The sequence below is a fragment of the Solanum lycopersicum genome, chromosome 7, assembly GCF_036512215.1.
Source record: "Solanum lycopersicum chromosome 7, SLM_r2.1".
Lineage (NCBI taxonomy): Eukaryota > Viridiplantae > Streptophyta > Magnoliopsida > Solanales > Solanaceae > Solanum > Solanum lycopersicum.
Window position 1 is genome coordinate 5373940 of NC_090806.1, and position 15570 is coordinate 5389509.

A 15570-nucleotide genomic window follows, 5' to 3' on the forward strand; every position below is an offset into this window, starting at 1 on the left:
CGCTGCAATATTTTTATAAATTTTGCTTTGTATACAATTGAATCGAATTAAATGTATGTGTATTGCATAATTATAAGTGTATAGCAAGAAGATATATGTTTTTCTCTCGCTTTATACAAAAACAGAAACACAATATATACACTTCTGTTGTATAAAGCGAGAGAAAATTGTATTTCACTGAAATTGTATAATTCGCAATTGTATAATTCGTTGGCCTTTTTCGCTGCAATATTTGTATAAAATTTGCATTTGTCTACAATTGAATTGAAGTAAAATGTTTGTAAATTGTATAATTAAGTGTATAACACGAAGATATATGTTTTTGCATGTGTATATATAATTTTCTCTCGTTTTATACAAAACAGAAGCAGAATTTATACACTTCTGTATAAAGCGAGAGAGGCGAGCAGAGGGAGAGTGGCGAGCGAGAATGGGAGAGTGGCGAGCGAGATTTTTGTGAGAGAGGCGCCTGACAAACTTTGCTAACGTTTGCTATGGAGCACAATTAAATCAAACCATAACTACTCCATTTATTTTAGGTTATTAGTTTGTTATTATATACAATTATCCCTTATTTTTATATATTCTACCAAACGATTTCTAAATATTTTACTATCTATAGCTAGAAGTAAGCATTAATTCGTTAACATGTCTACTTCTAATCGAGAGCATTTTCTAATTTTTATTTATCCTATTTTTAATTTGTTACACATTCAAATACTATATAAAAAATTATTATAAATATTAAAAAATAATAAATTAATGTGAGTCACAATACTTTATAGTTTATAAGTATATAAAATATGTGAAGATAAGGTGAGTAAATAACGAAAAGTGTTACGTAAATTAGAAAAATAAGACTATGAGTGCCATATATCTAGCAGAGCTCATGTAGTGATGTAACTAATTTAAGAAGAAGCGTTAATGGCATAGGGAGAAAAGCAATCGTTGAAACGGCTGCAATTTTGTGGACAATCTGTTACCGGTAAACCCTAATACTTTCCCCAAATGAAAAAGATGTGTTTTTGTATTTGTAAATTGGAGCTTTGTTTGGGGAAAAACATCCCTATTTCAATTGTTCTTACAATTTTTATTTATTTTTTTTGATTTGGTGTTTGAAATTTACTCAATACTCTTATTTTAGTTAACTTTAGCATATCAGGAAACTTAATAAGTAATATCAGTAGTAAAATGAGTGATTTTTTTGATGACCATGGTATCGGGGTTAGCTTTCGCTCACCTTTGAACTGTATACATGCCTGCTCCCATCGGTAATAGGTATCAGCTAACTCTGTCCACAAAGATTAGGATAGAAAGCTTGATATTCTTATGTTGTAATAGTATTTGAGGTTGAAACAATTTAACTCTTATTCGAATTGTATTTGAAGTGATTAAGCAATTTTTGTTAAAAATAATGAACTATTTTTTGTTTGTTTTGAATTTTTAGTTGAGTATCGAAATATTCAGAATATTTGGCATTGAAATGTTGCTTCTTGTAATTCAGATTGTGATTTTCATCTGTCAAGAAGTAAAAAAAAAACATAACTTTGGTGTTCTGCATCGGAAATTTGGGGGACGACTAATGAATAGCGGACAAAGAATCATTGGTGGAGGGGTTCAGCATGTGTTGGACTATCTGAGGCGAATGCAGGCTGAAAGTCCAGCATTTTTCTATGCTGTTCAGGGTGATAATGGGTCTTCTAATGGAAACATTTTTTGGGCCGATGCAACTGCCAGAATGAACTATCATTATTTTGGGGATAGTATCAAATTGGATACTTCCTATCGAGCTAACGGATATAGGGTACCTTTTGCTACTTTCACTGGCTTAAATCATCATGCACAGCCTGTTCTTTTTGGATGTGCTTTGCTTTTTAATGAGTCTGAAGACTCACTTGTCTGGCTCCTCCAAACTTGGCTTCAAGCGATGTCTGGACAGACGCCTGTTTCCATCACAACTAACACTGATCATCTCATACAGATGGCTGTTGCTCATGTTCTGCCAGAAACGCACCATCGTCTTTGTAAATGGAGCGTAATTCGAGAAACCAAGGAGAAGCTGACTCATGTATGTCAAGCACATCCGACCTTTGAAACTGAATTTATGAAGTGTGTTAATGGAAGTGAGACAATCGAGGAATTTGAATTTCAGTGGAAGTCAGTCCTAGAAAGATATTACCTCACGGATAATGAATACCTCCAATCAATTTATAGTGCTCGCCATCACTGGGTTCCTGTTTTCATGCGAGAGACATTTTTTGGGGATATTTTAAGTGATGAAGAAAATGATGCCAAAAACACCTTCTTCAATGGGTATGTGGATGCTACTACCTCTATCCAGTTGTTGATTAAACAATATGAAAAAGCTCTTACAATCTGGCATGAAAAGGAATTAAAGGCAGATCTTGACTCTACTAATACTTCACCAGTTCTAAAGACCCCATCGCCTATGGAAAAACAAGCAGCTAATCTCTATACTAGGAAGGTTTTCATTAAATTTCAAGAGGAACTGGTTGAGACCCTTGCGAATCCTGCAACTAAAATTGATGAATCCGGAACAATCACAACATATCATGTTGCAAAATTTGGGGAAGAGCACAAGGCACACACGGTTAGGTTCAACACATTTGAGTTGACAGCTAATTGTAGCTGTCTTATGTTTGAATTTTCAGGTATAATTTGTAGACATGTGTTATCTGTGTTCAGAGCCAAAAATGTTCTTACGCTTCCTTCCCAATACATTTTGAAACGTTGGACAATAAATGCCAAGACTGGCAGTGGAAGCACCCTAGAGGAACATCGTTTAGAGTTACCTACCAATTCTCAAGAGTCTTTAACTATGCGTCATAATAGTTTGCGACAGGAGGCAATTAAATTTGTAGAAGAAGGGGCGAAATCTATTCATCATTATAATATTGCTGTGAACGCTCTGAAAGAGGCTGCAAAAAAGGTTGCTGCTGCAAAGAAGAAAAATGCTGATAAAACTCTGGTGAACAACTTAGTAAATGGATGCAATCAAGTAGTGGATCAAGGTGATATTGATCTAGCAGATTCAGGTCAATCCAAGGTGAGTTTTCATTAAGAGTTCCTCACATTCTATGATCTGAATTTGTTCCATCTAATGATATTTTATTTTTTTTCAAACAAACTTATTCCTATACAAGCATGCCCATTTCTGTGTTTGACTTATTCCAGTCCAATTACTGATACTGTAATTTTATGAGATTTCAAGTCTCTCGTACCTAGACCATCCATATTCTTGTGAAGAGTCAAGAGTGATAGTGCTCCATTTCGGTTGAATGCTTTTCTGTACTTGTTGCTGTGCCATAATTGCTTATCCAATTTCATTGAGGCTTATAGGGAAGAGGACACAAGGACATCATATTGGGGGTTAAGGCATCCAACACACTATTAATAAGGACCAATCTCCCACCCAATGATAAGTATTGTGTTTTTAATTATACAAATTTTTTATCTTCCAAATAGAAGCAGAAGTTGATTCAGCACCGACCAATAGCCCCAAACAAATAGCAGGCAAATAACTAATGGAACATCCAATAAAGTCTACTGCAAGTAGCTTGATATGTGCAGTAAATGGTGTCTCAAAATATCAAGCTACTGTTGATAAACTATTACCGTTTTCAAAAGTAGCTTGATATTTTGAGACACCATTTACTGAAAAGAATTGACTGTGGAGAAATTGATGTGAAGCTTTGAGGTAGCTTCAAAAGCCAACAGGATGACCTTAGGAAAAAAGTCTGCAAGATCTCAGCGTCACATAGAATCACTACACCATCTGTGAAGAAAAACAGTGGTGGATTTCTATCAGACTCTGTATAAAGAGACAAAGAACTGGAGACCAGCTTTAAACATCATGGAGGTTCAAACAATCATAGTAGAGGAACAAGCATGACTGTTCAGAGATTTTGAGGAGGAAGAAGTTTTGGAAGGAATAAAACTTATGTGCTGTAGATAAAGCACTTGGACCGGATGGTTATACAATGGCCTTCTTCCATGCTTTCTGGTAAACTATCAAAGAAGATCTGATGCAGACCTTTCACAATTATCATGCTCAACAAAGGTTTGAGAAGAGCTTTAATGCCACTTTTGTAGCCTTAAGAAGATAGGAGCAAATGAGCTAAGGGATTTCAGACCTATTAGTCTGATCACAGGGGTCTATAAGATCATAGGTAAAGTCTTGGCAGAGAGGTTGAAGAGGGTGATCAGTAAGCTAGTAAACAAACACCAAATGGCCTCATCAAGGGACGGCAAATCATATATGTTTCTCTTCTAGCTAACGAGTGCATTGATTCGAGAATTCGAGGAGGAACCCCTGGGTTGATGTGCAAGCTTGATATTGAGAAAGCTTATGACAAGGTTCCTCATCACCTTCTTAAGCTTGACCGCTAACACTTAAGAGGGAATTTTATAGGAACTGTCTACAAGACTGATAGGCTTAAAGTCTCATACCTCCTTGATGCCATCCTTTTTAGGTAAGGGAGTAATAGAAGTAACATTAAAGCTCTTGAGAAAATGTTCCTGATGATGGAAGTAGTTCATGGCATTTAGAAAATCCTGACGAATTAGACTCCAACATTTTGGTAGAAGCACATAGTAAGCCCGTCTGGCCTGAGGGCTTTGTACCCCTCACTCGTTAGTTCACTAAGATTTCTTCTTCCAAGAATGGTTGCATCAAAGCTGAATTGTCTTCATGAGAGATAACCAGCTGACTCCTCATAAGGCGTTGATCTCATTGTTAATGGATTATTAATCTGTTATTATAATAAGTACATTAAGATTGAGAGAGGCTATGTGATTGCTTCTATGGTGGGAATTTACCTTTTTTTTGAAAAAAAATAAGAATTTGTTGTCCCTCTGCTTCAACCAGATCCTTCTAAAGTTTTCTGATTATCTCTCATGAAGACATGAGAGATTGTTGTCCCCATTTGTCTCGATAACTTTTTCTTGTTTAGCAATAGACTCGAGGTTCATAAGCAAACCAGCTCATTGGATCAATTCAGAATCCAAGACATTCCTATTTTCAGCAATGTTGTCAAAGTGTAGACTATCCTCTAGAATAGGAGATCCGCTTAACTCCAAAAAGGACTTTCTATTGTAACTCTTGTTGTTGTTGTTTTTAAAAAAAGAGACTTCCTAGTGTTACTAGATTGCATTATTATCAGGATAGAAAATCAGTTAGTGAACCTGCTAAGTTATGTTTAAAATGGCAGTTATTGGTTCAGATGTTCAAAATTTGGTTATAGAAAACATTTTTTTAACCGAGGGAGTGCATCGCTTTTCAACTATGATTCATCTCGACGGATCTGTTGGAATTTTATTCAGTACCGAATATGATAGGACTTCTTTATTCAAAGAAGACCTACACAAAAGCTATCAGAAAAGTTCCAATTAACCTAAGCTGCTGATATATAGTATCAGAATGACATCTATTTGTAAATTGAAAGAATTACATTGTAGGTAGTTAACTAATGAATAGATATTGGTGGCATCAGTTGTACTGTAGCTATGTCTATTTCAAAAAAAAGTTGTCTATGTCTTTCGCTTGAAATATTTCGTATTCACCTTTATCATCCCTGTAGGCCGTTGGAATTTAATTTTTAACTTCCTGTGTAGTCATTTGCTCCATCCCAGCTTTTTTGAAAATGGTAACTTTGTCTATTCCTCAAAAGTCAGTACACTGATCAGTATTTACAACATGTACTTCAAATTCTACTATCTTTTACTAAATTGAGTCTAGTACATCAATTAAGGAGATAGTATCATTTGAGTAAAATTGATTACACCAAAAACATAACAGCATAAGACAATTTAGTTTGACTTTTTGCATACTATTCTCAACATTTTCGAAAGCTCTAGAGTTCCTTTCCTTCCATATTGCCACCATATGCTAGCTGGGACAATTCTCCATCTGTCTCTATTCTTGGATTTCTTTCCTGCTTCCTCCCAACTCTGAATTGCTTCTGTGATCTTGGCAGGCATGGTCCATGACATACCCTTGAGACTCAGGAATAACCTTCATAGTTGACTTGTGATCTTGCAGTGTAGAAAGAGATGGTTAACTGTCTCAGCAGTTTCCCCACAAAAGAAACATCTAGAACATCCCAGCTTGTATCCACTGTTATATAAATTATATCCTATTCCCAAGTTAGAGCGCTCCAAAGTCAATCAGACATTTAGATAACAAACTGACAGAGAAAAAAAAGAGTGACAGATGAAAATAGATATTTAAAGATGAGTGCAGGACTTGTCATATAAGAGTAAGACTGACAAATTAGAATTATCATGTCAGACAACGTTGCAAGTGTCAGATAGGAATGAATTGAAGAAAGGTCAACTGAGATGGTTCGAACATGGTTGGTTCAAACTTCAACTTGAACCTCCAAATGCACTAAAGGGACACGTTACTAAATCTTAATGACAAGAATAAGTTGTCTCATAGGCCTACAGTCGCTCAAGTCAGTGCATACATAGCTATGAATAAAACATGATGATTGTAATTGATCTACAATGAATAAGGTCTTTGAGCAGAAAGAAAAAAACAAACTGGATGAGTATAAATGATCCATATCGGTGATACCAACTGGGTGCGATTAAGTGTTAATTTTTATTGGTACACTTGCATTAGGTCTAGGTTGGGGAAAGCGGGAGTTAAAAGAATTCCAGCTTTCTTGAGCCCATAGTTTACATCAAATTACTTGTACGTATTTGAATTGAGTGGGCCGAATGAAGCGGAATTGTTAGAGGATTTGTATCTCCTTCCTCAATTTGGGATTAAGGTGTAGTTGATTGCTAAATTGCTCGGACTCGGGTCCGGGTGTTGGAAGGAAAGAAATTCACGGATTTTTTAGAGCAAATTTGAATCCGTAATTATTATTAAGTACAAATGCATCTCCTTACTATTTTCTGGTGCAATATAGATTTCTTGAGTTCATTGCGCATTCAAAAGTGATGTTGACCTGTAAATATCTTTGAAACACCTTCTGGTTGTGGATTTTTAATGCAAATATCTTCTACTTATAAGAAACTATGCCTAAATTATGATTTCACCCTAGCTTTTGTGTTTTGATTTCAAAAATTTTTGTTTCTGTCTCAAATTTCTCAATTGATTTTGGTCAAAGTACTCGAAATCGACTGACAATATTCGGTATAGATCCCACACCCACACCCATGTTGTGTCGATACGAGTGCGGCACCAAAAGTGAAGAGTTCGTGCAACTTAGGTTGGTTGATATGTTGAAGTGCACAGGTATTAAAGTGAGAGTTCAAGTTTTCATAATGTTTAAGTAGGAGTGAGTCATAAGGTGAGAGAAGCTTACCTTCAGAATAGTTTACGCCACCTTTAATGCAGAAGTGGATGCAATGGTCCCTTTTTGAGGAACTTTTCTTCTCTTTAAGGAAAGTGAATGCTATTATAAGACGACCAAAAGTGGATTCTGAGATCTGAGAATTAAACTGGGAAAAGGGAGTAGTATTTTGTATATTGCATGGGTCATGAGGTCAAGTTCTTCTCGCCAACCATCTATATACCATATAAAGTTCATCTGAATTTAATGATCGCTCTGGGCATTATGATGTCCACTGATGGTCAGATTGATATTGGTATTGTGAACCAGAACGTTTTTCCCTAAGCTCTATCATTTGACTATAATGTTTCGAGTTGGCCAATAAATACTACTATGTGCTGCTGTCAATAAACCCTCCCTTCATCTACTTTTTTGTTTGAAGCTATGTTTGTGAGAAACCTATATTGAGCAACTGGGAAGGATCACTTGTCAGCGTTAACGCTGTACTTTTTGTAGTCGCCTCCTCTATCATGTATTTCTTCTGTATTTGGTTGCATCCAGGATCGGGAGTATTCTGGGAGAAACCATATCCTTAACCCAGATCAAGGAGGAAATCAACGATCGTCTCAATGGGAGATGCAACTCCCAATTACGGAAGAAATGAGGAACTGAAAGTGCCTTCTCGAAAACTGTGGTGTTGGAAATTCTGCAATCTAGGATCTAGAAAGCAAAATATTAAAGATGATAGTTATTAGAAATTTGAGTATCATGCTATGCATAAACGATTGCCTATCTTCATCAGTTATTGCTTTCTTCGAGTTCATCTTTACCCTTCTCACTTAAAAAGTGTTTCAGTTCAATTTTAAATGTTAAATTCAATCATATCTGACAGTAACAAAATACTAAGATGGACAGTGTCAGCTCTCAATGAAACCTTACTGCAAGAGATTTTTGTTCGGATTATGGTGGTAGTTTTAGACTTCTACTGTGGCTTGACTTACGAACCTATGTTTCTTTCTTTTGGCAGGAAGAGAAGGAACAAAAGATCCGTGAATTGACTGCCGAGGTAGAGAGTGTAAATCAACAAGCGGAAGTTTATCGTGCCAATCTATTAGCAGTTTTGAAAGACATGGAGGAGGAGAAACTAAAGCTATCTGTGAAAGTGCAAAATGCACGGCTTAGCTTAAAAGAGTGAATCCTTTCATTCATTTTTCTTGTTTCAAATGCTTGTGAATTTAGTTCTCATTTATGAGAAGCATGAAGATGAAATGTACATGGCCAGAATTCAGCTAGCATATTTTTCTTCACCTCCAGTAATTTTGGCGGATCTAGGATTTTCATTAAAGGGGGCTCATCACGGTGAATTTTGAAGCCCTTCAACCAGTAAGTCAATCTTTAATCTTATGTTCCAAAGGTTCAAAATCTATATTTATACATAAAAATGTTATATGTATCGTGTAATTTTTTGCTTTGGGGTGTGTGTGTGTTTCTGTGGGGGAAGAGAGGGGGTAAATCCTCTCGCTATCCTCTAGATCCCGCCCATTCTGGTCATGTACATTGGAATTTCAGCTGCATTTCTAGCTATGTTACTCAAGTTCTTTCAATAAAGTTATCTAGTGCGTGTTGGATACTCCAAAAGCAGAAAGTAGTATATTGCATTTTGGAGAATCTAAAACGGGTGCAGCGACATTTTCGGAGAGTCCAACAAACGTAGAATATAGTACTTATTAGATCCAAATCGCAAATCGAGTCAACTGTTAACTCGAAAAAATTTGAAGGTTGAAAAATCCGAGTTTTATTGGTTTGGTTTATAGATTTAAAAATTCGAAACAAATGGTTTGGTTTGATAGTTGAAAAATTCGAACAACCCGACCATATACACCATAGTAATCATCCAATCTATTTCTTGTACACTGCTTTTACATCTGATTATGAGCTGTGCAAAATCTACATAATTTTCAATAGACTGAGCATTTAAAATCATTAATATCACACGTTGAAAAATTATCAATAATGTGAGGGATAACTGAAAACAAACTGTCATTTTCTAAAGTTTCATACCTTTTGACACCTTTTAACTCTGAGACCGTGAAAAACACATTTGACTATCATTCATTAGTTTGAGAAATACACCTTAATGTTCACGTTTTTGTTTCTCATTTCCTCTACAACTAACACCATGATAGCTTCTCAAATTCCTTCTTGTTAATGAAACAACAACCCGCTATCCACTACCCCTACCTCCACCATGAATTGTTTTTCACTTGGCGATTCATGTAACAATTTTATTTTATTTTTAAAAAGAGAGTGTAATATACACATCACTATATATTATTTGAAATGTATTTTTTTAAATTTATAAGTGATAATTTATGTGTGTTTCTTACACTTTTCAATAGTTTAACTTGTTTAAATACGTTTTTGACATTTCACTATTTTCTTTTTGAACTTTTTCGCGGTGACTTCTTTTTCCACATGGCTATAATATTTTTTAAAAAAAAAGAGTATAATACTCACACAATTACATATTACTTGTGGTATGTTTTTCAAATTTATGTGTGATGGTTAGATATGTTTTTAACTCAAATAATTTAGATATGAAATTTTAAAAATATATTAATAATTTAAATGTGTTTTTGACACATAACTTTAGTTAATAACTCATTATCTCTTAAAATTTTCTATCTAATTGTATAATTCCATTTTCTGTCGACTCATCCAGTGCTTTATCATTTAGTTCTTGCAATTTATTTCATTTTATTTTAATTATCAAAACAATGTAATTTCATCGGTACCTTCTAAGTTGGCAACAAGTTTCACTTAGACACCTCAACTAAGCGAGACTCATTTTAGATACCTCATGTAAGTTACATTATTTTAACACTTTTCTGACAATAAATAAAAAATTGAAGGAGAGTGTATTACACTCGTTGATGATGCGACAAACAATTAATTAAATGATTACATGTGTTATTTTCAATTAAAAATTATTTGAAAATCTATTTAGTAAATAAAAATAAAAATATTATTCTAAAAAAATCTACTCAAAATCTCTTTTGTGCTTTTTAAAAAAAACCTATTCTCTTTTCTTTTACTATTTTTCAAATTTTTTATTTTTCTTTCTTTCTACTGTTGTTATTTTGGGAAGAAAAGAAGTGAGGATGAAAGAAAGAAAAAGTAAATATGAAAATGTGAGCGCTAGTTCATTTTCTGGCAAAAAATTGAGGGAGGTGATAGTAATAGATTTAGAAAAGTAATACAATGAAGAAGAAGAAAAAAAAGGACTTAAAACGAATTTGAATAAAAAAATGACCTCCAGCGAAGGAGTTTTAAGCTTTAAAAAATGGTGGAGCGTGGTGGCTTGAAAAATAGAGAAGAAAAAGAGAAAATAAAATTAAAAAATGGTTAAATTAAGCCTCTCACATGCTATTGTTGAGTGTAGCACACTCACTTTGGCAAGTCAGAAAAAAATGTCAAAATGACACAACAGAGACCTACATGAGATGTCTAAAATGGACATCACCTAGTTGAGTCGTCTAAGTGAATTTGGTGCCAACTTTAGAAACCGATGGATTTGGCTCTTAAGTTTGAGCAACTTTCACATGTAGCAAACGCAAAAAATCATATTTGTATGTTATAGCTATAGTTTGCATAATTGTGTTCCATAACAAACATAAATATGTATATTTCGCTATACATATACAAAAGAAAGCAGTTGTATAATCTGTTTTTGTTTGGATATACATATACAAAAGATTAATTGTATAATTTTTGTTTGTATAAAGCGAGAAAGAGAGAAAGACAAAAGAGAACAGGGCAGGAGAATATTTGTGTTGTATAATTATAAGTGTATAGGACGAAGATTTATGTATTTGCATGTGTATATATAATTTTCTCTTACTTTATACAAATTGAAACATAATTTATATAGACCTATTTATATAAGCGAGAAAGGCGAAGGAGAAATTGGCGAGCGAGATCTAGGAGAGGGGGGAAGGGGGTGAGGGGAGAGGGGAGAGAGGGGAACGAAAATATATGTAAATATACAATTTTCTTTCGCTTTATATAAACAGAAATGCATTTTATACATTTGCGTTTGTATAAAAAGAAGAGAAATGAGGGAGACCATCAGCGAGAACGAGAGTGGTGAGCGAGATTCATCAAAAGAGAGGCGAAATAGCAACAGTTTACTATGGGATATAACTAAATCGAACTATGTTTATAACATATAATTTGAATTAAAAATTTATTATAATATACAATTTTCCCTAAATTTAATCGTACGTACGTTTGCAAGAAAAATAAATAATTTTAGAAATAGTTTCTTTAAGTAAATGGATATTTGCTAAATTTGATTTAGATTACATTATAAAATTGTAATTAATTTATATTTTAATTTGTGACATATTTATATAGTTTCCTATTATTAGTGCACTATATAGTGAATAGAATGCATTGATACCTACAAGTTGACATTTATGAGACTACTTTGTTATATTAGTTGATTGGTGGAAGGTGGTTTAAATTTCCATATAAGGCCATATGTATGATTGTATGTGCGTTGGAACGAATTTAATATATGTTATTTTATTTGTTTTAATTTATATAATAAAAATAAAATATAAAGAGTTAATTAATTAAAGACATAGATTTCCCTCGAAACTAAATTATTAGAGTATGTATTTTCTCCATCTCATATTAATTTGAGAGAAGACATAGATTTTTCTCTAAACTTATTTTGAAAAGTCAGTTACATATTTTGATTATACTGACGATTTATTAAACACTTGATCTTGTTTAAAGTGATATTAATACTCCCCTAAAAGATGACATGACAAAAAAAAATGTCTTTACCTTCCTTAAGGTGCTTGAGAAGAAGGAAAAAAATATTAAAATGATAAATTTGAACACCTGACACTATCTTATTTGTTATTATATAATTAAGATAGTGGCAAGTGTTAAAATGATAAATTTGAACCCCTAACACTATTTGGCATGATAAATTGTTCCAAAATAATAATCGCTTTACAAATTAAAGATTAAAGGAGTACCTAATAAATTATAGAAAATGTCATAAATAGATTTTTAATTATAGTAGTCTAAAATGGTGTTTTGTTATACACTTATCAGATAAGTCCTTCAACTATTCAAAAAATTATCAAATTTTGTCCCTTAACTTACATTTATTAATTTTAATCCTTTAACTATATATTTTTCAAATTTTAGTCCTTTAAGTATTTTAAAACGTATCAAGTTTGGTCTCAGTCAATTTTCTTATACAAATAACTTAGATTTAATTAACAGAATTCATGCTTTGAGAAATTAAATCTTTTAGCCATTTTTCTATTGTTTCTCTCTCTGTTATTTTTTTCTTCAAATTAATCTTATGCAAAGTACCTTAACCTCAAAGATTTAAAATAAAATTCATAGGGAAAGAAAATATAAATCATATTTTTATTCAACAGAGGATAAGCATATTATTGCTATTAATGACTTGAATATGCTAAACTTAGTATATAAAAAAAAGAAAAAAATTATTACTTGTTAAATTCAAAGTTTGTACTCCAACAACTTCATAGAACGAAATTTGCAGAAATTGAAATTCATAAAATAGTAGATTTGTAATTCTTAATAGATCGATTTTATTGTTCTATTCATTTTATTTTACGTAAAGAAATTTGAGTAAATTAAATAAAATCCGCATTATTAGCATATTCAAGTGCGAATTCAAGTCATTAACAACAATTATGTGCTTAATTTTATTCTCCATTGAATAAAATTAAAACTCATATCTTCTTTTCTCATTAATTTTATTTTAAATCGTTGAGGTTATTGTCCTTATATAAGAGTAATTTGAAGGGCGGGATAGAGAAACAATTTTAAAAATGGGTTAAAAAATAATTTCATGAAGAGTTCCGTTAATATAGAATTAAGCTATTTATATTTAAAAAATAGACAAAAACTAAACCTAATAAATTTTTAAATATTTAAAAGACTAAAATCGATAAATATATATATTATTAAAAAACTAAAACCGATAAATATTATTAAAAAACTAACACCACAATAGCTTCTCAAATTTCTTTGTTCATTTCAACCCCTTCTTAAATATTAAGATCAAACTCACCATCCACTACCCCTACCTCCACCATGAATTGTTTTTCGAGTCTTAATTCATGTGACAATTTCTTCTTCTTCTTTTTTTATAAGAGAGAGTGTAATGCATATATCACTACTAATGACGGACGCAAAATTTTTATGAAGGGCTAGGTGTCAATGATCGTAATAAGAAAATAAAAAAATGATTAGGAGATCAGCAGGGCATAAACACACAAACTTAAAGAATTTTTGGAATCCCTTAACCACTAAACTAAACATTTCACTTTTGTTATATATATATTAAAAAAACTAAATTTTGACCTCGATATTCAATATAATTTTCTCACAAAAGGGTGTCGCGTGACGCTCCTTGATCAAGGGTGGCTCCACCCCTGATCACCACATAATTTTTGAGGTGTGTTTTTAAATTTGTAAGCTATAATTTAAATTTGTAATTTCTCACACTTTTAATGATTTAGCTTGTTAGGTAATACTTCTCTTTTAATTTTGATCCTTTTCCATGGTAACATTTTTTATCCATGTGGCTATTAATTTTTATTATTATAGGGAAAAAACTTGATTTACTCTTCAACTTTGCGATTTAAGGTATCAGCCCTCAAGAAAAAGAGGCTTATATATATTCATTTCAAATTAATTGATTTGTTGAGATATTTTTTAAATTAACTTAATTGTTTGATTTTTTAGACTACTTTTTGAACGTTCTTTCAGTTTTACCCTTCACGGCTTCACTAGTTAGTATTGGAATTAGTTATTAACTAATGTTTAATTATTTTAAGGGTAAAAATAAAAAATTGTACCTGATTTATGCCTTAATCTTCTTTTTTTGAAGCATTACAATTAATTTGAAATGGAAGGAGTATTACACAAATGACTTAAATTTAAATTATTTTATTTTTTATTTTATTAAAAGATTATTTTTTGATTTATTATTTTGATGGTTAAATTTATTTCTTCACTCATTTTTTGTAAAATTTATCATAAACTACTACATCAAAAATGATCTTTAGCGTCAATTAATTATCGACAACAGCTCATTTGCCGCTAAATATGTATTTTTAGTGGCAATTTGTGCTCTTTGTATATGTCCCTAAAGCCTTTAACAACATTGCATCTGATGACACTTAACTAATGCCGGTAAAAAGTTTAGCACTCTTTATTAAGGTGCTTATATATTGCCACTAAAAGTTGTTCTAGTTGTAGTGAATGTCCCAATTATTATTTTTTTATTTTTATATAGATACAAAAAATAAATTACTTTCTTCAAACAAAATTGTCGATGTTTGAAACAATTTTGTCTTCTCCATACTACTATATCTCTATAGACAACGAGGAACTACTAAACTCAATCACTTATTACTATTACTTTTGAGTTATTTGTCGTGTTAAATTTAGTTTTAAATTTTTTTTCTTTTCGTTTACACTTTTTATTTTATTCTTATACTTTTATGCTAGAAATGAAAGAAAAAAATTTAAATAATGATATCTATAAGAGAGATATCAAAAATTTAAAATTAGTTGTTGAATCAAATAAGTAAAAGAATCATGTTTAAAGAAAAATCAACTATACCCTAAACTTTGCTAGAAGGATCATATTCAAAATCAATAATTATGTTTTTATTAGATAAAAATGATATATGTGAGTCATTTTCATAAGAGTAAAAATAGTATAAGCAACTTTCATAAATAATCAACTTTAAATCATAAAATTGAAGGATATATCAAACAATTTTTCTATTACTCCTTCTGTTCATATTTACTTATCCAATATACTTTAACTAGTTATCCTACTTTACTTATTCGATAATTATCAATTTATATTTATTTTATTGTTGCTATTAAATACTATTTGTATTTTAATATTAAAAATATTTATGGAGTATTCCTTAGAAAATATATCAAAATAAAAATAAAATAAAATAAAATAAATAGAAATAAACGTGGGGTATTATAAATATCTACCAAGATGACATTTATGAAACTACTAATCGGTAGGTGGGAGGTGGGGCTTAAATTTCCATATAAGGAATTCATCACCATTTATATCATTTATATGATTGCATGTAATAGGTATCGGTTCGAATTTAATATATGTTATTTTATTTGTTTTAACTTATATAATATAAATGAAATAATTTTTATATAATAT

At 31.8% G+C, this 15570-nt stretch overlaps 1 protein-coding gene across 1 annotated transcript; it reads left to right on the forward strand.

Moving 5' to 3' along the window:
• Positions 1-824: 824 nt before the first annotated feature.
• On the forward strand, positions 825-8753 carry LOC101258670 (protein FAR1-RELATED SEQUENCE 9). Its single transcript, XM_004242765.5, has 3 exons — positions 825-985; positions 1505-3067; positions 8332-8753. The coding sequence occupies exons 2-3, from the start codon at positions 1583-1585 to the stop codon at positions 8497-8499; spliced, it is 1653 nt and encodes a 550-aa protein (XP_004242813.2). The 5' UTR covers positions 825-985; positions 1505-1582; the 3' UTR covers positions 8500-8753.
• Positions 8754-15570: the final 6817 nt, after the last annotated feature.